Raw genomic sequence first — 25,664 nt, 5'->3', positions numbered from 1 at the left:
TTCAGACACTGCCATATGCAAATCAGTCTTGACCCTGTGCCTCATGAGAACAGTCCAGCCTGAACTGCCAAGCCATGTCTTCCCTGGACCGGAATCAAGCATCCTAGGACCGGATAGCTTAACTCCAGTGGCATAGTGAGCACGGGACCCACGTCGTGGCATACCCTTCCCACAAAGGGCGAACAGCAAAATACACAAGATGATGGACGGAATGTTGCACATTGGCAAAACATTCAACCCCAGTCACAGATCTGGGTTTAATCCATCGTTATTTTGCTCACAACGCCACCCCAGTTCAGACATGGCCATATGCAAATCAGTCTTGACCCTGTGTTTTTTCAGCCAGGATAGCTTAACTCCAGTGGCATAGTGAGCACGGGACCCACGTCGTGGCATACCCTTCCCACATAGGGCGAACAGCAAAACACACAAGATGATGGACAGAATGTTGCACATTGGCAAAACATTCACCCCCAGTCACAGATCTGGGTTTAATCCACTGTTTTTTTGCTCACCACACCACCCCAGTTCAGACATGGCCATATGCAAATCAGTCTTGACCCTGCGGCATGGTGAGCAAAAAAACGATGGATTTAGGCCCAGATCTCTGTACTGGGGTGAATGTATGACATTGTTCTGCATTCTGTCCATCAACTGTTGTTTTTGCATTTGTCACCCCGAGTGAGAAGGGTATGCCCAGACGTCGGTCCCGTGCTCTCCATGCCACTGAAATCAAGCTATCCTGGCTTAAGAGGGGTGAAACCCCGAAACTGGTCCTAGGATGCTTGTTTCCAGTCCAGGGAGGACCTGGCTTGGTAGTTCAGGCTGGACTGTTCCCATGAGGCACAGGGTCAAGACTGATTTGCATATGGCTGGGTTCAAACTGGAACGGCATGGTGAGCAAAAAAACGATGGATTTAGGCCCAGATCTCTGTGCTGGGGTGAATGTATGACATTGTTCTGCATTCTGTCCATCAACTGTTGTTTTTACACTTATAAGTGTTTAGCCATGCAACACTTGATGTTGTTGCACCAAGGATATTATGCTGGATAACAAAACACTTATAAGGTCCCAAAGGCGAGACCTATTGGCTATGTCATTGCTTGTTACTTACTGTACTTAAACCCATTCCTTTACCCCTCTTCCCTGGTCAGCAAAGAGGAGGCTGTGGCAGGGCAAATGGTGTGACAGGGCACAGGGGGTCAAACGTGATGTCATTGTGTGTCAAAGATTGTGTGATATCAATCCCGCTGTCCCTGGCATTTTGGTGAGTTCACACCAGAGGCTGAGCTCAGAGTGTGCCCAGCTCGAGATATTGCAAATTACTCTCTTGGCCTCAGAGGTCCAGCCCTAAAATAGAAATTGTGCCACAGATTAGGATCATCGCTGGCGAGAATACTTCCAATGAGTTTTGTAATCACACAAAGGCCGTTCAGAAGTCTCTCTTTTGCTGTAAATTCAGCGTCTCTGCCCTCTCTTCAGGGGATCCTCGCGGACTGCCCAGCGCTGCCGATGTGGGATGATGAGCTTGTGCACAAATTAAAGGCATTATTTAGGCGCATACCGTAAGGAACCAAACACGTCTCTGATGGATTTGCCAGGTCTGCTTTTACACGGGACAGATTGGAGCGTTTATGAGCCCCGCTGGATTTTGCAAGGTTTGCCACAAGAATTTAGGGGTTTTTTGGTTTACAAAAACTGCCCCTCTTCCGACAAAACTGGCCCAAACACGGCTCACCCAAGAAAATAATGTTAAAATACTGCGTTTGAAGGATTTCTAATCAAATGCGCTATTATTGACATTTCATGCACACATGCATTATTAATGTGTTTCTGATAATATGCACAATGCATGTCGAGTGTCCTAAACCAGTGCATGGCTTTACAACACTCAGACAGGCCTGGTCATTACTCAATTAATTGTTTAAAGTAAACAAACACCTGAAATATAATGTGCGTCGTGCACCGTTCAGCTACCTAGCAGTGCAATGCGGCATGTCGAAGATCCTAGTAAGATGCACCCTACCTGCACACACACGTCTATGGTGGAGGCCTGCAGTGCCAGCTGCTTGGAGACTGGGGATACCAGAGGCCTTACAAGGGTTCCACAGCCCCTACAACACAAGGGAGGGGCGTGTTACAACACGTCAGGGGACCACGAACCTTCAGGGGCCCAGGTTAACACAAGGCCAATGAAATACTGTGAGGTATGAGCATTCTGAAGGGGCGGAGCATCATTTTACGTCACGCCACTGGGCTGTACCCACATGATGGGGTGACTATGGAATATTGAAGTCAGCCCTTGGAAGTTTTTTTATACCAGTTAAGTGCACCACGAGGGACTGAGCTCTTGCGTGTCTAAGAAGTAGGAAATAAACAAGTAAAGCTGTTAGCATCTTCGAGCCAGTGGCTCAGCCTCCGTGGTCTGAATGCGCTGCCACGTGCAGTGCTCGCAGGACGAGTGCACGTCTTCGTCTGTCCCACGAGCGGGGAGCAGCACGTTTCTTTGGGTTTTTGAAAGTCAACCCATGCCTTCCAGCGTGTCCCTTGCTTTGGGCAGAGTTCCCTTTGCAGGGATGAGCTGGTGGGGAGGGCGGGCACGGCTGTGGCAGAGCGGGGCCTGTGATAACATAGTACTTCCACGCAGCCCCGCCCTTGGGAGCTGTAATTGGGTCCCAGAAGGGCAGTTATTAATTTGGGGCATGCATCTGCTGATTAGAAGCGGCAGGTTACTCACGGCTTCAAGATATTTGTGTTGTTTATATCAGCTGCACGTGGCTGCTTTTCTCCTGGGTCTCTTCCATGCAACGCTGTGGTGGCTTCTAGCAGGACAAGCAGAATCCCCCCATTTATTTATGCAATTTTATATAGTGCGGACTTTACCAAAAGGTGTCAGAGTGCTTTACAGTAGAATCAAATGCGTTAAATGAGGAGATTTACAAACTTACATGTTACAGAAAAAGTAAAATGAAATAAGAGGTGACAATCACAGCAACAAAACAAACAAGCACAAGCTCGCGCGGCAGCAGGGGGAGAGAAGAGGGGGCCTACGCGATAATTGCTACCATATGGCGCCAGCCGCTCGCTCCCGCAAGTGAATCTCTAGACGTGCACGGGTTGCTATTGAAGGCAATGGAACCTGAGAACATTTTTGGCCGCAAAGCTGTGCCGATGACTAAAGGTCTCTCCTATGCAGCACATGTGCGCTGCGTAGGCGAGACCTAAAAAACGGACTCCACGCTGTCCTGTCAGACTATCCATCGAGTAGTGCTTGCCCTATAGGAGAGTCTGACCTTCGGTCCAATTGCTCTAGGAAGAGGAAAAACTGGTAAAATAATAGAAGTATTATTTTAAGGTATTCTTGGTGGCAGTTCCCTTAATAATTAAATCCCGGAGGTATATGCAATTCTTTAAAAATCTAACAAATCAGTAAATTTTTGGCAAGATCCTGGCTCCAACTTATGTATTTACCAAACTGTAAAATATATATGTAGCCCAACCAGTTCTAATAAACATAGCTGTGTCTATTTCTCAGTTGTCGGATCAAGTGAACATCTCTTAATTCATACCCAATGCAGTGGGCTGCTTTGCTCTGACTGACCACAAACGTTTCCTTTGATGATAAGATGAAGCCAGAACAAAGCCAATAGCAAGCACAACGCCCAGCCAAAATGGGGCAAACTGCTGCCATGCGCAGACGCAGGCACCCTTGCACCATGGTGCGAGAATGCCTGTGCCGTGGGGAGATTGTTTTTGTTGAGGAAGGGTTCCATTCCTGCACAAAAAAAAAATTGTAATGCCGTTTCTCAACTTATATGTGTGCTGCATTAGCACACATAGAAGTTGACCAAGCATTGGCGTAGCCAATAGGTCTCGCTTTTGGGACCTTATAAGTATTTAGTTATGCAGCACAATATCCTTGGTGCAACAACATTAACTGTTGTATGGCTAAACACTTATAAGGTCCCAAAGGCGAGACCTATTGGCTGTGCCAATGCTCGTTTTTTCCCCCTGGCAACTGCCTCTATTTAACTTTCTTGATAGAAATCGACCAGCAGAGGTCAGTAAAATACCAGAATCACTTTAGCATTCTCTAGATTCCAGTCCTTAGAAATTGTCTTCCACGAGCACCAGTAGACAATAATATTTTTTTCAAATCTTGTATTTTCAGTGGTATAACCACCGAAGGCCCTGATTTTATATTAAAAATAATGCTTTGGACTATACCATATCCCGCTGAAAGGCAACATTTCTCTCCAAGTGTTCCCATACCTGGTGTGTCACGCAGTTTGGTGCTTACTTTCCCTCCATGTTAAAGAACAGTAGATGTTTCAGCACCAAGGCTGTGCTGCATAGCTAAATACATACAAGGTCCCAAAGGCGAGACAGATTGCATTGCAAATACTTTTTTTTTTAACTCAGCTGGGCCTGCAGAGAAGCAGCAGAGTCTGCTCTACTCTCCATCCAGATGGGGTGGAATAAAAATGGGCACAAGCTACACTCAGTGACATAAGACTTTCATATCTGCCACGTTCACCCCACATTATTTAAGACTAAGCAATCACACCTCCAATACAAGACAATCTCAATCTCCCATCCCCATGATATTACAATAGGAAGCAATATTTTCTGACATGCTCCACTCTAACAAAATATTGCAATTTTCATTTTATTTACAAATTAGGAAAGTGCAGCCTCCATGCAGAAGGGAAGTAGGGTCCTTTAGAAAGTGGAACCCCCCCCCATAAAAGGCACAAGAGTGAAGATGGATGTACCAATTCAAATGAGAAGAGAAATGGGATTCAGATACAATAACCTATAAAACAGCAAGGAAAGGCATAAGAAAATTCTAAACCCAGATCAACTACACCAGCCAAATCAATTTGTCAAACATTAAAGTTCTGCATTAGCCTAACATAGTACACACCTTAATAAAAATAAAAAAAACATCGGCGGATGGCAAAATACAGACCTCTACTGGTCAAGGATTTAGTAAGTGAGGGCAGCATCTGCAAAATCTCGTTTGGAAAATGGGGCTTATAAAAACAGGGGCGATACAACAGGAGAATACCTGGTTTATCTTAAATCACCAGCAACCAAGATCTTTTTGCCAGGAAAAGAGAGCAAGAAGGAAAAAGAGCCTTGAACGGGATGCAAGAAAAATGAAAATGAATCTAACAGATTCTGGATACTAAGTGCAACTTAAATACAATTTGGGCAATATGATCAACCTCTAAACACCTCTGAACATGCTGCAGGCTTAAGACCAATAGGTGACTTTTCACCATCCAGTCTTGAAATCAGTGTCTTGAAGTTAGCATAAAATTAGAGTCTGTAATTAAAGTCTTAATCTTCCATAGCTTTAATTTCTTCTTTTTTTTATTAATACCCGCAAAGCTTGTGTATTGTGTCCCCAAAGTTTTACAACATTTGACTAAACATTCAGTGCTCTTCACTTGATCAAACATGTACCAACCTTCTTCACGCCAAAAATCAGCAATGGACTCTACAATACTACCGTTGAGAAGCCTGCACAATGCAAACTTTACGGAAAAGGTGGGAGTCACAGGTAGGGGACAGTCTCGGATTCATATTCGATGACAAACTGACCTTTAACGCCCAGACCAATAATCTGTCCTCTTCCATCTGGTACATATTAAAAATGATCAGAAGAATATGCCTGCTTATCCTCCTTGATTCACGGAAAACAGTGGTCACGGCACTCGTCCTGTCTAGATTGGACTATGGCAACGCTTTATATACAGGGATTCAAACCCAATATCTAACTAAACTGCAACGTCTCCAGAACGCAGCAGCAAGGCTAGTGCTAGACATTCCTAGATCCGAATCAGTCTCCCATAGACTGAACACCCTTCACTGGCTGCAAGTGGACAAAAGGATAAAGTTTAAGTCCCTGTGTCTGGCATGTAAGGCACTCCATGGCTCAGGACCACAATTCCTGAGAACTCATTTCAAATGGGGAGAGGATGTGGTCCGTCGGCTAGACTGCCGACTTTGGTGCTGGAAACCAGGGTTTGAGCCTCGGGGTCGCGTCCACATCCTGTGATTCTGGGCAAATCACGTAATCACCCCGTGCCTGAATATGTAATGTAAATATGGTGCTCATGTACAGTGCTCCAATACCTTCGGGTCGAGTTTGCGCTATATAAAAGATGCAAAAAAAAAAATGGTATGTCCCAGCAAGAAGTCTGAGATCCACTAACGCAAAACTTCTCCAAGTACCCAAGTTCAAGCAGGCTAGGTGGAGAGGAAGAAGCTTCCTGCTGAGGACAACTAAGTTATGGAACCTTCTACCTATCAATATAAAAAGTAGCCAGTCGCTTCTGGCCTTCAGAAAGGCAGTCAAAACATGGTTGTACCCCTGTTAAGCTAGTACAGCATCCCTGCAGTAACCTGAAGTGCATCTAACAGTAGCACCAAGATGCCCTCGGGCATTCGCACGCTTTACAAGCTATCAAATCAAATCAAATCATCAAGAGGCCTGTGGTAGATGACAGAAACCTAAGAAACACAAGTCCGGTTTCAGGGAAACCTACTGCAATGAAGCAAAGAAATGACCTGAGAAATTTAGATTTGCATTTGAGAAACAGTTCGCATGCCGTATTTATTACAAAACAGCATTCAAACATCTGGATGCTGTCACACAATGCACTTACATAAAATGCAAAAAATTTGGACGAACTTCTATACATGGGAATCATCTAACCCACATTTTTTAACTCCTGTTTGGCCACCCCGCTGGTACTTAGAACACCAGCTAATTGACTTGGGAGCCCGAGTGGTAGCCACTGGATCCCCCCTGATATACTCTTTAGAAGGCGAACTCCCCTGCTCCATTACAAGGAGAGAATCTAAAGGCCAGCAAGTCCGCTGAGCCCCTTAAACTCCCACGCCAGAGCAACCCAAAGAAAGATCCTCCTGGCACCCTTCGGGAGATGGGACTTGCTAGCCAGGCTGGATCTTGGCCCCCTTACGCAAATCAAACTCCCAACAATCACAAAGCTCGTGCCAAAAAGTACTGAATAGCCAAGGATAATCGCAGTAGCGCAAATCCCTGGCCATGTCCTACAGACTGTAGTACTTCTGCCCCTTCGTGTTCAAAGATTTAAAGCTAAACATATCCTGAATTTGCCTGCCTTCTTGTCCCAGCTGCCAAGGTGTCTACTAGCTTTGTGGCCAAACCTGACTCCGTCACTGCCACAGACTCGGTTGGTTAACCGACTGACTGGGGCTGCCCCATGTGCATTCCCCCCCTGTGATCCACAGAAATCCCACCCGGGCAAGGTGATGGCCCCACCTGTTGCAGAGGACCGCTATTAGGGCGATGCCACTCTAGTCAGTGTGACTCACTCTGTGTCCGGCACACACCCCTAGCTCTACACTCTTCACACACAAAATCTCCCTCTGCTTTTCATCTGCCTTGTGGCACTAAAAGTGGGCTTTCAGCAGGCAGGGGCAGCAAGGATATGATGAGCACAACGTCTGAAGTCTTCACCCCGGAATGAACAAGTCTGAGGAGCACTAAAAAGCGTATGTTACTGTTCCAAGTGCTCTCACTGCTCTTCCTATCCCAAGGCTAAGCTCAACAACTCTGCTCACAGGCGAATTACACAAAAACAGGAGTTACTTTTCTCACCACCTACTTCCAGCAGAAAAGCCTCTTAAGTTTGCAAGTTTATAGGCATGAACCCAAGAGAAAACTGCTCCCAGCCCTCGGGAGTCATATAATCCACATTATTACGGGCAGTGCAGAGGGAATTTGCATTCCTCGAAACGAAGCACACTTCCACCGCCGGCTTTTGTATTACAGCCGAGTTGGACCAGCAATGGAATGCAAGCAGGCTTTAGCAGGTTCACACTTGTTTCTTTACAGTGAGCGGGAAACACAAATCACAGAAGACAAAAGGTAGGAAGAAGAAAGAAAAACACAAAGTAAAATAAAAAAGACTTGAGCCACATTGCAAGTGCTTCATATTAAACAAGTCCATGTGGTTTTTCCAGGCCACACTCGGAAAGTTATTTTCCACACTCCACTGAATTACAGGGCAGGGAGCACCCAGTCCAACCTCCCTTTGAACAAAGAGGACGAGGAGACTCAAGCGTGCAGATCTGTCTGCCCCTGGCGTAGGTTAAATGTGCTCAGATAAATCCAACACCCATATTTTCAGGTGCCTACCACCCCCATCCCTAGAGGTAAGAGTGGCTACATTTCGTGCAATAAAGCATTCTACCTAACCAAGGAAGCAGAGTGTGGATCAGCATTAGGGTGTGAGGAAACTGCTGCTGACCTGGCCCGTACCAAGGCAAACACCCCTAAACCACAGTATGTGGCTGCAGAGGGAAGACCTGGGTCGCACACAAGCCCTGCATCTGAAAACCACGCAGCTGCAGATGACAGCTCTTTGGGTATGAACTCTTCACCTGAACATTCTGATACTCTTCTTGAGTATGACCCAACATATATGAATGTGACTGGGGGAACCTCATGTCTGATTTTTTTTTTCCATAGCTTGGATTTGGAAATGTTAACACCGTCTGCGCCATGAGATCTCAGGGATGACCGTAGGTTGCGTGATGTGTAACCTACTCGTGGTTCCTGGGTTGCACTGTGCCCAGCATCTGCGTGTTACCACAGATTCATAGAACGTATATTTTAAGTGCAGCAGTATCTAGTGCACTTGATTGACCATATTGTTCCTGAAGGGGCCAATTCGGTTATTCTAATTAGCATTTTTACATTAATGTGTACGTCAAAGACAAAATATAAATTTTTACTTCAGGGTTCAAAGTATTTAAGGGTTATAAAAACTACGAAAAGAGTAATACAAACCTAAAAAAAACCCACAATAAACAGCCAACGAACCCTACCCGTTGACATGCTTACCAGTACCACTCTTGCTTGCAGACTAGCGACGCTGCCTCTGCCTGTGACAAGCCTTATTCATTTACGCTTGTTGCTGGGAGGGGGTTCACGGACTTCTACCGCAGTCTACAGGTTGTCTATGGATGAAAAGCCACTACATCTTCCACTCAAGATTCGCTTTACGAGTTTACATCGTTCTATCACTTTTACAGCAGGCCCGTTTAGATGTATTTACTCTCCACCATGCGGGACTAGTGGACCCTCCTTGGACGGCTCAAATGTGTCTATTCTTTTGACATGTGGGAAACCGTCAACGCCCCCAGAAGAGCCCAAATGAATAACTCCTGCAGTGCCACCCATCTCGGATCTCTTGGTACGAACCCTACCCTGACGCACCCTAAGACCAGGCAACTTTGTATGCTTTTAGGTCAGGAGACAACCCGGAACGCCCTCCACTCCCATCGTGTGCCGTTCAATAATGCACAATCTTGTACTCTGGTACCAATTGTCTTCAGCCACTCATCGGACCACCTGGGTACCCTCGCTGTTTCCACTCCCTTTATGGTATATCAGCAATATAACCCGGTCCTGGTTACATTTTGCGGACATGTTTTAGAAAAAGAAAAGAACGTGAGCCAATGCCACACGTATTCGCACTGCCAGGACACGCGCATGCAAATACACAACTGCAGAAGACACACCAAGTAACGTGCACATGGCCTGAGACAGCCCAGCTCTGAAAATGCTGCAGAGAACGCCGAAGCATCACACGTCACCCTGTGAAGCAAGTTCTATTTAGTGACTATGTGAGAAATACCCACTGTTCATGACAGCGGTATAATAACTGACTTTTGTAACCAATTCAAAATCACTTGGTTTCAACTCCAGACTTAAATTAAACTGATTCTCATTCAATTAACTTAAACACTATAAAGGCTAATAAAACAGTCTGATTTGCTCGATTATTCCAACAATTTACTACAATTTTCAAATCTCAACCAGGGTGGAAGGCAGAGAAATGCAGATATAATAAGGAGGCCCTCGTCTTTAGTGACCTGTGCGCGGCAAACGTCTCAGCGGCATTCCTTCTCCCGGAAGTGTACTCCCACCTGCTTGTTAGTCAGTCCTACACCTTAACACTGATAGCAGGTAGCTGTACCTGTGCTGCCAGCCCCATTAAACCCCGAGATAATCACTCTCGGCTGAGCCGGGCTTTCGGCACTAGGAGCGTCCGTGTTACCTTCTTTTGAATTACTTCAATAGGGCTCCTTGCACAACAACTCGTGTGATGGCAGGATAAGGACCTCTCTCCACCGCCACATGCGAGCACAAGAGGACAACGAGGCGCTACGCAAAAGAAGCCACAGAGACCCCAACAGGACTCAAGACTCCGCTCTATCCTGACAGACAAAAAACGGGGAGCAGATTAGACACACACACACACACACATAACATATATATACGTCATGTGATCAAGGTTCTTTTTCGAACCGAAACGCGTCAAGACCGTACAGGCTAAATAAATCACGCATTTTGGCACTCAATTGTGGTCCGTTTCCGTCTTTTCCGTCTTTGGCGTGAAGCTGCAGATTGACGGTGTGCTTTGATATATATATATATATATATATATATATATATATTACCTACTGGGGGTCGCCAGTAGGTAGTTATAGTTAGGACCACGTTTCCATAGGAAATCCGCAACATTCTATTTTGAATAACTTTGGCGCCGGTCGACGAATCCTCGCGAATTTTTCAAAATAGGTGGGGCGCTACGCTCCGCTCCTACCCTGAAAGTCTCGGGGGGATTCGTCAAGCGGGGGCTGAGATAAAAGGGGGGTCCCAAAACGCGTTTTTCCCATGCATTTTTCCATAGGACCTTTAGACAGGGCTACAGCCCGAACGGCTGAACAGAATTACTTGAAATTTGGCAGAGAGGTAGTCCTCAGGTCAAGGAAGTGCCTTTTGTAGGTTTGGTGTAAATCTGTTCAGTAGATTCTGAGAAAATAGCCTTTAAATCAATATATATATCTGAGCCAGCTTACGGTGCGCTTACGGTACGCTTACCGTACGCGTACGGTGGCGTGCGCGAACGCGATTCTGATTGGCTCTTAGATCTTAGTAAACATTCGAATCGGCCGAAACCAGGAAGCGGCGGCCGCCATTTTCTCTCTCGCACTGAGAGTGATGATGAAAATACAAAGCACAAAAACATGTAAAGGGGCTGTTTAGACAGCTCCCACACACATAGCCATGTTGAGGGAGTCCCCAAAGATCCCCCAAGGCCAAAAACGCAATTTTTTTTTTTTCGCTAATTTCGCCGATTACGCTTACCGTACGCGTACGGTAAAAAATTATATAAAAATAAAAATTATCCACACTCTCCCCACCCCGTGTGCAATTGGTGGCCGAAGGCCACTAATTGTGCATGGCTTCTAACAGATGATATAAACTATAATAATTTAAAAAAAAAAAAAAGAAATTATCCACACTCTGTCCACCCCGTGTGCAAATGGTGCCCGAAGGGCACCATTTGTGCATGGCTTATAAAAATTACGAAAAATTTAAATATTACCTTTCAAAACGAAGTGCATCATATGTCCTCCATGTGCGCACGGTGCGCGAAGCGCATCGTGCGTACATGGCCCATCTAGCGTAACGTGGGCACGCGGTGCGCGTAGCGCACCGCGTGCCCACCGTGCGTGCACGGCACTAACTGCGTAAAGTGGGCGCGCGGTGCGCAAAGCGCACCGCGTGCTTACTGTGCGCGCACGGTGCGCAAAGCGCACCGTGCGCGCACGGAACGAACTGCGTTAAGTGGGCGCGCACGCCACGAATGGCGTAAAGTAACTTAGCATTTAAAAAAACAGAACAAATTCACTGAAAAAACCATAGGTTTCACACACGTTATAGTTAGGAATTAGCATTTAAAAAACCTTGCAAATTCACTGAAAAAACCATAGGTTTCACACATGTTATAGTTAGCGGAAATTTTACTGATAAAAAACCAATGAAATTCCCCCGTTATAGTTAGTCCAGGCAACTATAACTCACGCGACCGCAATCTTCTGCTGATGACATATGTGTCTTTATGAAAAAAAAATATTTGTAATATATGTATAGCTAAAAATGTATGGAAGAAGACATGGGCAAATAAGTGTCTAAATACAGTATTAGCATCAGCAGAGGATTGCGGTCGCGTGAGTTATAGTTGCCTGCACTAACTATAACGGGGGAATTTCATTGGTTTTTTATCAGTAAAATTTCCGCTAACTATAACATGTGTGAAACCTATAGTTTTTTCAGTGAATATATATATATATATATATATATATATACACACATACACACACACTGCGATCCCTCTTGAAGTAGATAGCCAGGGCACTCCGATATAGTTATGGTAAATAGCAGTTTATTTCCCAAGCGGAAAATGTTCTCCCCTTGGGAATAAACTGCTATTTACCATAACTATACCGGAGTGCCCTGGCTTTCTACATCGAGAGGGAGCTGTGTTTATGGACGTTTACAGCAACGCGACGTAGTGCTGAATTCGGGCACCACTAGCGTCCAGGTAGCCCGCAGGCAATACGTGAAACCATTGAAGGGCATATAGACAATTTTTAATATAGGAACATCACCTGAATCTCGCTTTAAAAACATCAACCCACACAAATACTAAAACATCACGCTCTCTCTTAAGGTTCACCCAATAATAAACCTTGAGGATTTATTCAACTTCTATTAATTAATTTAATAGTCACCGTAGTGAACTTCATTTCAAAAGAACTCAGAAAAGAGAGAAAAATACAAAAAAGCCACAGTTCATTCTTTTGTATTGTTTTTTTATCCGAAAATATTCTTTTCTTGATTATTTTAGTAACTTTCATTAATTTCATACTAAAAAGTAAAGGAATATACAATTTATATTTGAACACTGGCAACACAAAACTACTGTCTCGCTCCGAAACCTAAGCAGTAGTTACTGACACTTTTTCAAATATGTACCATCCACAGTTGGTCATATGACACAAACCATTGGTTTAAACAATTGTAATATATGAAAACATCAAATGGAAATTATTTGCATCAAAGAAGTGTCACAGCGTCTGTTTCGGAGCGAGACAGTAGTTTTGTGTTGCCAGTGTTCAAATATAAATTGTATATTCCTTTACTTTTTTGTATGAAATTAATGAAAGTTACTAAAATAATCAAGAAAAGAATATTTTCAGATAAAAAAACAATACAAAAGAATGAACTGTGGCTTTTTTGTATTTTTCTCTCTTTTCTGAGTTCTTTTGAAATGAAGTTCACTACGATGACTATTGAATTAATTAATAGAAGTTGAATAAATCCTCAAGGTTTATTATTGTGTTAACATATTATACCCAATCCCTTGGGGTTAAGTGGGTTGCCCTATTGTTGTATACACTCTCTTAAGGTTCAACATTTACATCAGCCGCCACCAGTTTGCCTAGATTTCTGGGTGTGCAAACCTACCGGTGGGGTTGTCATTCTAGGAAACGTGTTCCCCTATTGATGCGCCCCCTCTCAATTGTTGCACAGTAGACATTAGAGCAAAGACCCGGGACTATCAGATGGAATACCAGCTCCACCAGAACTGTTAAGTTATTTCTGCCGGTCACCGAAAGAAAAGAGGGAGAGCACGAGAGTGCCCATTTAAATAACCGACTACTTTGGGCCAGAAATTCCGTCATCCACCAGGGTTCAGGGACGGAGAAGTCATGTTGGCCATAGCTAGTTTGCTTAGCCAGGTGACCATTGAAATATACTCGCCCAGAAGTGGAGAAACACTAAAGGACTGTTCTTCTTTAATGTTCCCCTGCTGGTGACGTGGCCATCCACCTTCCATGTGCGAGACCCTGTTTTAGATGACCTCTGAACCCCGAGTGCAAAGGTTCTTACTGCACCAAACCTGGTTATGGAGTCATGGGCACTCACTCAACTCCTGTCAAAGATCCCCAAATACCACACATCAACTCACTGAGCAATCACAGTCTTCCAGGTATTGACACAGAGCAATGGCCACAATTATTGGCCAAGGCCAGAGGCTTAGCCCAAACAAAGCTATTACCCAAGGGCTCGTGGTAGAGCAGACTCTTCCGGTGTATATGCAAAGGAGAACAAGCGCGCGCCTCGTGTTGGCAGCAGGGAGCGGGGAGAGAGGAGGGGGCCGGCACCTGTTTCCCTTGAGCACATAAAGCGTTTCCCTTGCGGTAGCGAGCCAGGGGCACCATGTGTTTGCAAGTTAATTACAAACATATGGTGTCAAGCTCGCTCCCGCAAGGGAATCGACAAAAGTGCATGCCTTGCCATTGAAGGCAATGCAACGAGTGCACGTTTGGGACAAAAACCGAAGCAATTGCTACAGGTCTTTTTCCTATGCAACGCATGCGCACTGCGTAGGCGAGACCTAAAGAACAAGTTACTTACCTTCGGTAACGCTTTTTCTGGTGGATACAGTATCTGCCTGTGGGTTCCTCACCTTGTGAATATCCCCTGCGCCAGCAACATTCGGAATTTTTTCGTAGCTCTCCATGCCGACGAGGACGACGTCACAGAAGCACGGCTCCGCACGCGGCTTCGCTGACGTCACTGGATCCATAAGAGGACCTCGTCGGCATGATGACTTCAGTTCCGCCCTTTTTTTCCGTGCCTTCGAGGCACACGGACGGACCAACAACAATATATATATATATACAGTATACACAGTACATAATATCCAAACCAACACACACAGTGTGAAGTCAATGCAGGAAAGCAAAAGAAATAATACACTTCCTTTGACAGCAACAGATAAATTTGGTCACATTATCACTATTGTAGGTATACAAGAGTGGACAACGGGGTGGCAAGTGGGTCAGTGAGGAATCCACAAGCAGATACTGTATCCACCAGAAAAAGCATTACCAAAGGTAAGTAACTTGTTCTTCTGATGGATACATCTGCCAGTGGATTCCTCACCTTGTAAATAGATTCCCACAGCAGTCCCCACTCCCGGAGGAGGGTGTCCACCCTTCTATACCAAAAAGTTCTGAAGGACGGAACGTGCAAAGTGACCGTCCCTCCTAACCTCGGTATCTAAGCAGTAATGCTTTGCAAAAGTGTGGAGGGAGGCCCAAGTTGCCGCTCTACAAACGTCCTCCACAGGAACACCTCTAGATAAGGCAGATGTAGAAGACTTTGCCCTGGTAGAGTGAGCCCTTATACCCTCTGGAGGTTCCTTACCGGCCAAAGAGTAACAGATCTTGATGCACAAGATAATCCATCTGGAAAGAGTGCGCTAGTGCACCGCTCTGCCTTTCCCGCAGCCAATGAAGCCCACGAAGAGCTGGTTATCCACTCGAAAATCTTTAGTTCTATCGAGGTAAAAACTCACCGCCCTTTTAGGGTCCAAGCGGTAAAGCCGCTCCTCCATCTTGGAAGAGTGAGGGGGAGGATAGAAGGTAGGAAGGGTAATGGACTGCCCCAGATGGAAAGGAGTTACCACCTTAGGCAGATAAGCAGCCCTGGTCCTGAGTACCATTCTTTCAGCATGAATGGTCAAGAACAGGGGTTTCGAACTCAGAGCTTGAAGCTTACTTACCCTCCTTGCCGAAGTAATAGCAATCAGCAAAAACTGTTTTAAAAGACAATAGCCTTAAGGGACACTTGTGCAAGGGTTCAAAGGGGGAACCCATCAAGTAAGTTAAGACAAGATTTAAGTCCCATTGAGGCATAATAAATGGAGTGGGCAGAAATTTGTTGGTAAGGCCCTTAATGAACCGTAACACAATAGGTAATTTAAACAAGGACGGCTGATCCGGCAAGCAAAGTAATGCCGACAAAGCCGATAAATAACCCTTCACAGTAGCTACAGCAAAGCCTTGCTGAGCTAGAGAGAGAGCAAACTGAAGGATGTTGGATAAACGAGCCCTCAAAGGGTCAATAGACTTCTTCCCACACCAAAGGACAAATTTGGACCACCTATAGGAATAGATAGACTTGGTGGAGTGATGCCTGGCAGACAAAATCACGTCTACCACGTCAGGCGGGAGAGAAAAGGAATTCAGGTTGCCCCGTTCAATCTCCAGGCATGAAGGTGTAAGCTCTGTAGGTGGGGGTGTAGAATCTGCCCCAGCGACTGCGAGAGGAGGTCTGCCCTGAGAGGGAGACGGAGCGGAGGGCACGAGGAGAGGTGGAGAAGATCTGTATACCACACCCTTCTCGGCCAATCCGGGGTGATCAATATGAGTTGGACCCAGTCTTGGCGAATCTTCCTCAGAACCCGAGGAATAAAGGGTATGGGAGGAAACGCATAAAGGAGATGTGAGTCCCAACTCAAATGAAACGCGTCCCCCCAAGCCCCCTGCATCGGATACTGGTGACTGCAGAATGACGGGCAGTGAGCGTTCTCGTGAGTGGCAAACAGGTCCACCCGAGGAGTTCCCCACGTCCGAAAAACGAGATGAACCACCTCCAGATGGAGCCTCCACTCGTGGTCAGCAGAGAACTGATGACTGAGACTGTCTGCACGCATGTTCAGAACTCCGGCAAGGTGAGGAATCCACTGGCAAATGTATCCATCAGAAAACAGCATTCTTTCAATGATTGTTTTTGTTCAGGAAGGGTTCCCTTCCTGCACATAAACAATCATTAGAGGTGATTTCCTCTTTCTATGGGCGATGCAGAATGCAGCACGCATAGAAACAGGAAACAAAAACAAGGAGAAATTAATATATTTCTCCTTGTTGTGCCTCCCTACGCCTCCCCTGGGGAGGCGTAGCATTCAGACGCATTTCTAGATTTACGATTCCTTATTAAATCTGGAAATGTGTCTTGTTCCATGGGTGTTGCGTGGGTACACCCACAGCAACACCCATGGAACGCCCCTTTCACGCAAAGTGCTGCATGTTAAGGGGCCATATTTACAAGGACAGGAAAGGCCACACAGGGTGCCTTTTCCTGTCCTTGTAAATATGGGGCAGTGTATTGCGCTGCCAGTGCGTCACAAAAACGCAGTACTGGCTGTACAAGGGGCATGTTAATCTGCCCTTTGGATTTGGAGAAAGGTTCTCATCAGACTTCCGTAAAACCAACTCTAACAACATTTTTGAGACATCACTTTGTTGTAAAACTTTTTGTAGGTTAGTTTAGGGACAATTTACTAAGAATGAAGCTTTGGTTCGAAATTGCACACACAGAAACACAGCCTTAGTCTAAGCACAGTCTCGAAGACTTTCTTTATCCATGAAGCAACGAGAAGAGATGTACTCTGTCCTGTGTCAGGGTCACTGATGGGCTAAATTTGACTACCTAAGATCAAACAGCCAGTTCCCCAACTTAGCCCTGGGACCATTGGAAAAGTCTACCTACTAGCTTGTTCTGCATGACTGCAGTGGGATTCCAAAGTACAAGAATACCTGTGTGACCTGGCAATTCTAGGACACAAGGAAAACAGGAAATCCATATACTACTGTGGGGCATAACTGTGAGTATGAAAGCCTGTATGGTCATTTTCTCTTGAGTCTGATCTGCAGAATGATGAAAATGGTCTTGGTGATTCTTGCCAGATCCAAAATGTGATATGTAGATTCCACACTGCTGAATCCTATAAAATGTATGTCTAAAAATACGAAAAATTCTGACTTCTATTGTTACCCCAAGAAGTGCATACATCAATCAGCAAAAAAGTGACCTCACTCCAGCACCTCTGGCCTGAACTTTTTCTAGTTTCACCAACCTTTGCATCACACCTCCTACAAGTTGCATCCGAGCCATAGTGTTCTGACAGCACTGCTCGCTGGAGAGTTAAGCTATATGAAATCTGCAAAGAGGTAAACAACCACTCACTGTATCTTACAACCCCGCTTTAAGCATGGGTGAGGAACACATTCCTTTTCGTCTTTAGTTTTCTCTTTCTCTGCAATGACCTGAGCACCCATCTGACAGGACCAATATGTTCTAGGATGCCACTGTAATGGAACAACTCTATGGTGCCATCGATTAGGGCAATTGAAGGAGTGGGTTTATGACCAGTACAGGGATATCATTATAGAGGCACCATCCAGCTCTAAGACGCCTGTATGACTGCTCCATGTCCGCTACAGGGTGCACTCTTGCATTGGAGAGATACAAAAGCTACTCAAGAGAAGCAAAGCAATGTAAATTGGTATTTACATAGGTTTGTAGGAAAAAGTACACAAACAAAGCGGTGCTCTGAGCTACTCTGCGTCAAGGGGCGTTCGATGGGTGGTGCATGAGCGTTTATTTATAACCACCCATGGTTTATGATGCATAACCCATTCTACTAGCAAGAGTAGAAAAATTAATACCACTAGAAAGCAGGCATTAAAAAGAAGAAATGCTTTTATTTCTCCTACCTTTTTCGACTTTTAATGTGGACTGCACTGTACAGAACAAATACAAAGTAGGAATAGTTTTAAAGTTAGTCTAATCATAGTGTTTTGTACTGGAAGGGTACCCTTCCAGTACAAAACGTATGCTAGATTCACGCAAACATCTTTGCACCAAGGTGCAAAGGTATGTGTGTGGCGCTCAGCAGCCTGACTGTGGCGCTAGGGTGAGGGGGAGAGTGCCATATCCAGGGCTTATTTTGAGCTGGTGGTTTCCGGCACTTAATTGTCAACACCAGCACTTATGAAAGTCTGCCACCTGGTGGCGCTTTCTATCTAATTTAGAGATGAAGGTAACAACAGCTGTTTATTTATTCAAAATACATTTAAAATTACTAATATCTGCTGCCCAAGACTTTCTTAAAGCTTTAGGGGAATGGAATAGTCTGAATTGTCACACTTGTGGGAGTGTGATGGTTAATAGTTATGTTGGTACTGTCAATTGAAGCACTGGCAGGGGCAATGGGTAGCACAAGCTTCAGTCGCTTCATAAGGGCCCTGGCACTTATTTGTTTTACATATTGAGCACTGGTAGATGTAGCTCTTTCCTACTCTCTCCATGTCATACATCGCAGTATGACAACTTTGGGTGCTGTGCTGCCTTGTGTGAGAGGTATGTAAAACTGGGCCACAGTTAGTGTCCTCGCTCGCTTCAGCCATGTCCGGCAGCAGTGGCAACTGGAAGAACAGATTTATGCAAAGCACAAGAGAGTTGGAAGAATAGAATATGGAAACGTTAAAAATTCAACCTGATGCTTGTCTACTCCCAGCAGTTGGACTTGTGAAATGCTTTATAAATATGGATTTATTTCAAAGAGATGTAAAAAGAAAACATGATGGACAGAATGCTAACACAATGTCAAACATTCACTCCCAGAACAGAGATCTGGACCTAAATCCATTATTTCTTTGCACACCATGCCATTCCTGTTTAGACCCAGCCATATGCAAATCGATCTTGACCCTGCTCCCGATGGGAATAGTCCAGCCTGAACTGCCAGGCCAGGTCCTCCCTGGACCGGAAACAAGCATCCTGGGACTGTTTTCAGGGTATCACCGCTCATCAGCCAGGCTAGCTTGACTCGAGTGTCATGGTGAGCACGGGACCCACCTCTGGGCATAGCCTTCCCACTTACGGCAGCAAATGCAAAAAGAACACATGATGGACGGAATGCTGAAACAATGTCAAACTTTCACCCCCTGGACAGAGGTCTGCGCCTAAATCCATTGTTTTTTTGCACATCATACCATTCCAGTTTAGACCCAGCCATATGCAAATCAGTCTTCACCCTACTCCCCATGGGAATAGTCAGTGGCGGCCAGCACAGGTAAGAGCAGTGAGGTGGGGGCAGGGCGAGGTGGAGGTCCAGGGAGACGATATAGGACGGGATAAGTTAAATTAAATTTCAAAAAAAGAAAACCACTTACCTTTGGCACACCACATCGCAGACTCGGCATTGCGGCAAGCTCAAGGTAAAATATTTTCATTTACTAGTTTATTTAATTTAACATATCCGTCGTGTGTTAACTTCCCCGACACCCACCCCCCCACGCCCCACCGCTCTTACCTGTGCTGGCCGTAACTGGGAACAATCCAGTCTGTACTGCCAGGCCAGGTCCTCCCTGGACCGGAAACAAGAATCCTGGGACCGGTTTCAGGGTATCACCACTTATCAGCGGACTAGCTTGACTCCAATGGCAAGGTGAGCACGGGACCCACGTCTGGGCATACCCTTCCCACTTAGGATGGCAGATGCAAAAGAACACATAATGGACCCCCAGTACAGAGATCTGGGCCTAAATCCATCGTTTCTTTGCACACCATATAATTGCAGTTTAGACCCAGCCATATACAAATCAGTTTTGACCCTGCTCCCCATGGGAAAAGTCCAGCCTGAACTGCGAGGCCAGGTCCTCCCTGGACCAGAAGTAAGCATCCTGTGACCAGTTTCATGGTAACACCTCTCATCAGCCAGGCTAGCTTAACTCCAGTGGCACGGTGAGCACGGGACCAATATCAAACATTCACCAAAGTACAGGGATCCGGGCCTTAATCTATTGTTTGTTTTGCACACAGAAGGAGTGCAGGTTAGCAGGGCAAAGGAGATATGTTCACTATTCAAGTAACATAGGGAAATATATACATTTTGATTAAAATACTGTAAAAATTAATTTAGGCACAAATAGTTTAAGTGAAGTTAATATTTACATCTGGAAACCCATGTCATGATCTTTCTCACAGGACCCGGGTAGAAAGGTGTTCATCATTATTGCTCAGTTAAGAAGCACCTGGCACCCAATGTGCCTCCTCGGGATGGAAGTCATACCCCATTAAATGCAGAGGAGAGTAACACAAACCTATATTTTCTGTTCCATAAAAGTAGTCATCAGGGGTGAAGCCAGCTTCGAGTAGTGCAGTTCTACAAGCATTTTGGACTACTTCTTTGGCCAGTTCTCTGAATTCTGCCAAACGGCTTGCCACCTGAAAAGATTACAAAAAATAGCCAAATTAAAAACTAGAAGGAAGAAATACATGGAAAGGGAAATGCTGACCCAGCTCTCCAATGTGTCCCCAAGTAAATCGCAATTAAGAGCAGCCCGTACCTAATCATCCTTTTCGTAGATTCTTACGACAAAGCATCAAATGTATTGAATAGCTGTGTGCTAATTTTATGTCAAGACAGGAGGCTAGCATTATGCATTAACTTTCATTTACTTCTTCTGAGCAGCAAACCATTAAAAGCATCCAAATAGAAATGTAAAAACATCACAATTAACAATAGAATGTTCAGTTCCATATATGCTGGTTGTCATGGTTCCCGGCTCCGCTGCGCATTACCTCTTTGGCGAAAAGCGGGATCGGGTAGTGATGACGGACACGCAGCAAGCGGTTAGCAGTCTAGTTCTCCGACCGGAACCGCTGCTGCGTCATACAAGTGCTTCCGGGGGACGGCGCTTAAACTACGGCGGTTCCCGCCGGTCAGCGCTTCGAATTGACGCTGCCACAGTTCCAGTAGCCTCTACTTTCCAGACCACTACGCAGGTTGGGGCATTTCCTGAAGACTTGGCGGACTGCGTGTTGGATCACCGTCAAGGGGCAAGTTCTTGACATCGCGCTGTAACGCCTATGGGGACATGGTGTAGATGCTCTGCTGGGCGTATCTAAGAGCAAGTTACCGGTATTAGGCTTGAGTACCTTTGGGGACATTTTATAGACACCAAGCCGGAGCGCTCCTGGGGGCACTTATCAGCTAAGCGCAGGAGCGCATTCAGCGCCTTAGCTGTCACCGCGCTGGAGCGCTTGTGTTTTCCTTTTGTACCGCGCAGGAGCGCATGCTTTTCTTTTCATAGCGCAGGAGCGCTTTTATTTTCCTTTACACCGCGACTTAGCTCATCAGGGGGAACATTACAAACTCCACGCATGAGCACTTCAGGGGGCGTGTAGCAAGCACGCGCTGGAGTACATTTCGAGCCTTAGCAGACACCACGCTGGAGCGCTTGTTTTCCTTTTGCACCGCGCAGGAGCGCTTGTTTTCCTTTTGCACCGCGCAGGAGCGCTTGTTTTCCTTTTGCACCTTGCAGGAGCGCTTGTTTTCCTTTTGCACCGCGCAGGAGCGCTTTGTTGTACTTTATTCTTTGGCGCCAGGATACTAGTTGTTGCTACTCCATCTTTCCGTGAAAGGGAAGCAGAACGTGCAGGAGCGCTTATCGTGGTGGTTCCTTCCTTGCGTCATCACGCTGTCTTTCATCAGGTAATTATCCGAGCCCCATGGCGCCTAAGAGGTAACCTAGATAGGGGGTTGCGCGTCCCTGCTCTAACTGGTCTCCCTTGTTTTCTTTTACCAGGCTGATACAACAGCGGTCATATCCCAGGGAGGTGCATCTACACATCATTCCTAATTTCTTTGGCTGCCTTCCCCGATCCATCTCTATCCCTGTTGGTGTTAGCTCCCTACTGGGGTGAGGTGGGTTCGGGGGCGATAGCTCATGTCGTCTCTGCAAGAAAACTCCGCAAGCCACAGGTGAGCCTTGTGGGGTACTTGACACTGGTTGACCTCCATCTTCCTCCTCTTTTGTTTGCTGCTTCTGGTCAGATAAGTATATCGACATGTTTAATTGCTTAAAGTGAAGAGAGAATTTATTCGGATGTTTTGTGTAAGGGTAGACTGTTTACATTACCTAATTTATGGGTATGATTTTTTATAAGGATTTTCCCCCAATTTTTTATTTGATTAGAGAATATTTGTTATGTTTTCACACGTGGAGTTTCAAAAATGTATGTTTATTCTGTTGTTTGCTGGGTTTCTGAGAATAAATCTCAACATAAGTGTTGTTTTTAACTGAATGAAGAAGGCTTTTAGAAAAAAAACAGGTGTTTACTTCTCATCCTCGCGCCCAGGCCCATTGAGTAGAGACTGTTTTGCAGATGCGCGAGATGTCTGGCGCGAGATGTCTGACCGCCCCACCCCAGAAGTGATGCACCTGTCCCCACTGTGAACTCTGGCTGGGGAAGGGAGAGGGACCTGCCGTTGACCCAATTCTGGTTCGTTAGCCACAACTGCAATTAGCGTGCAGTGCCCTCCAATATCTGGACACAATCAGAGAGATTCCCCTGATGATGTGCCAACTGGAACTTCAGGTCCCACTGCAGAGCCCGCATCTGCCAGCTAGCATAGTACACCAGCAGGATGCAGGAGGCCTTGATGCCCAGTAGCTTCAGGGTCATTCTGACCGAAACCCGGGATAGAGGCTGAAAGATCGGAATCATAGCCCGAATATTCCGGACTCCCTGCTTGGGAGGATAAGCCCGAAACTGCGCTGTGTTCAGAACTGCTCTGAGAAAGGAGCTTCTGAGAGGGAAGCAGGTGTGACTTTGGCACTTTGCCGGTGAACCTAAGCAAATGCAGGAGGCCAGCTGTAGTCTGGAGGTGGGAGACGACAGTCTGGGGTGAGCCCACCTTCAACAGCCAGTGGTCAAGAAATGGGGAAGACTGGAACCCCTAATCTGCGCAGATGAGCTGTGACCACCTCCACCACTTTCGTGAACACCCGAAGGCCAAATGGGAGCAAGGTAAACTGAAAATACTAATGGCCTACCATGAACCGTAGGTAACGCTGATGGGCCGGCTGGTCAGGGAGGTGAAAATAAGAGCCCTGCAAGTCCAACACTACCATCCAGTCTCCAGGAACGAGGGCAAACAGGACCTGAGCTAGTGTCAACATTTTGAACTTCTCCTTCCGGAGGAAGCGGATGACGTTCCTGAGATCCAAGATAGGCGCAGGCACTTGTCCTTCCTTCATGGGCACCAGAAAGTAGTGGGAATAACAACCACAACCTACTTCTGGGGCAGGAACTCGCTCAATGGCTCCCTTGGCCAAGAGAGCCATAACTTCCTGTTGGAGAAGGGCCAAATGATCCTCCGACATGCAATGGAATTGAGGAGGCATGGATGGAGGGGTAGTCTTGAAGGGGAGGGGGTAGCCCCTTCGGACTATCTGCAAAACCCACCTGTCTGACGTGATGGTGAGCCAGTGGAAGAAGGGATGGTGACTCCCACTGGCGAAAGGTGGCCCTGGTGGACTGGCCTGACCGCTGGCCCCCAGACCCACAACGATGGGACCCACGTCCCCTGCTGCTCAGAGGTTGGACAGCTTGCGCAGGCCTGTGGCTCTGGGCGTAACGTGGCGGGGCACCCCTTCCATAGCCATGAAAAGGACCAAAAGCAGACTGCACCGGGAAGGATCTGGCCGTAGCCCTGGACTCCTTACAGCTCTCAAACACGTTGTCTGCCTTGTCGCCAAACATGCGATGGCCATCAAAGGGCATGTCCAAAAGTGTACCTTGGACATCACCCGAAAAGCCAGTGGACCTCAATCAGGTGTAGCGTCTCAGGGCTACTGACGTTGAAATCGTCCTGCCTAGTGAGTCGGCGTTGTCCACCCCACATCTTATGGCGAACTTCGCTGCGTCTCTCCCTTCAGCAACTGCACGAGAGAGCACAGCCTGGGCCTCCTCTGGGCACAATGGCAGCACCTGCGCGACCGTGTCCCACACCGTGTGGGAGTAACGGCCCAAGAGACATGTGGTGTTACCAACCGCAGTCCTAAGCTGGAAGAAGAAAACATCTTCTTCCCAAGGTGGTCCAGCTTCTTGGATTCCCTATCAGGTGGTGTGGTAGGGAATGTGCAATTGGAAGGCGAGGCTTGGACCACCAAGCTCTCAGGGGTGGGGTGTTGGGAGAGGAAAATGGGGTCACCCAGGGCAGGCAGTGGCGTAGGGCAATCATCATATCCACAGGAGCCCCTGTGTTGGGCTTGGACCAAGTGTCTGTGAGGGCCTCATTGAACGGCAGCAGGGTCTACGAGGAAGCTGCTGCCGGTTGAAGCACCTCGGTCAGGAGGTTAGTCCTGACCGCCACTGTAGGAAGCTCAAGGTTTAAGGCCTCAGCCGCCCTACGCAACACCACTGCGTATGATGCACCCTCCTCCGTAGCCATGGTAGGGGGCAATAGCATGCCAAGGTCTGGGGTGGTGTCCAGACCACTGGCCTCACCCAACTCCTCCATCCAGTCCAGTTCTTCTAACTGGTTTGCTAGAGGGCCCACAGACCCCTCCTAGTCCTCCTCACCCTCCTCTGGTAGCCACTCAGGGCAATACGGAACACAAGGGGAGAACAGTGGTACAAAAGTACCGGTCGGCGCCAGTAGGATGCCGGTTGACGCCTGTCTGACTCCGTGTCCACATCGAGGGAGAGGCTGGGGTCGACGTCATTGGGGACACAACCAGCGTCGGAGGAAGCGGAGAAGGCGGAGATGTCACCAGTGAATTCAGCACCAGAGGAGATGTCACAAGGTCGTCCAGCGCCGATCCGGATCCAGGCCTGGATCCCTGGGGTCCCTATGGTGCCAGCCACCGGCATCGAAGGCCTAGAACCCCAAGTCAAGTCCACGGGGCCCGAAGGCGCACTGGTGGAGTCGGGCTGCCCAAAGATCGAGTAGAGGGATTCGTAAAAACTATGAAGTTGGGCAGGGGTCACCCCGGCTACCAGAAAAGGAGGAAAGCTCGGTGTCGACCCTGCAGGCTCCGCGGGCAGGGCCGGATGACTACCTTCCTCAACCTGGGTCACGTCGGCCGACAGACAGGGAGAACATGAAGAGCGACGATGCTTCAATGCCTTCTTTTTGTGCTTCGACTTACCCGAAAACAAAGATTTCGATGATGAGTGGTGGTGATGGCTCTGCGACCGGTACTATGACCTCCCTCTCGACCGGGACCTCAAGCGGCAGTTGGAGCAAGACTTAGGGTCGTGGTCACGCTCCAAACCCCAAAGGCACACGAGGTGCAGGTCTGTTACCGACATCAA

The 25,664-nt window shown here is 46.8% G+C and overlaps 1 protein-coding gene across 2 annotated transcripts in view; it reads right to left on the bottom strand.

Annotated features, from left to right (window-relative positions):
- The window catches only part of DNAH6 (dynein axonemal heavy chain 6), a 2,458,578-nt gene that overhangs the window by 2,172,257 nt on the left and 260,657 nt on the right, over positions 1-25,664 (bottom strand). For both annotated transcript variants that reach the window (XM_085636629.1, XM_085636630.1), the window contains exon 7: positions 20,660-20,783. In XM_085636629.1, coding sequence (XP_085492755.1) covers positions 20,660-20,783 — 124 coding nt within the window. The remainder of the gene's footprint in view (positions 1-20,659; positions 20,784-25,664) is intronic.

Source organism: Triturus cristatus, chromosome 2_1 (genome assembly GCF_964204655.1).
Source record: "Triturus cristatus chromosome 2_1, aTriCri1.1, whole genome shotgun sequence".
Taxonomy (NCBI): Eukaryota; Metazoa; Chordata; class Amphibia; order Caudata; family Salamandridae; genus Triturus; species Triturus cristatus.
Note: the sequence above shows the minus strand (reverse complement) of the source record. Positions and strands in the feature narration are given on the sequence as shown.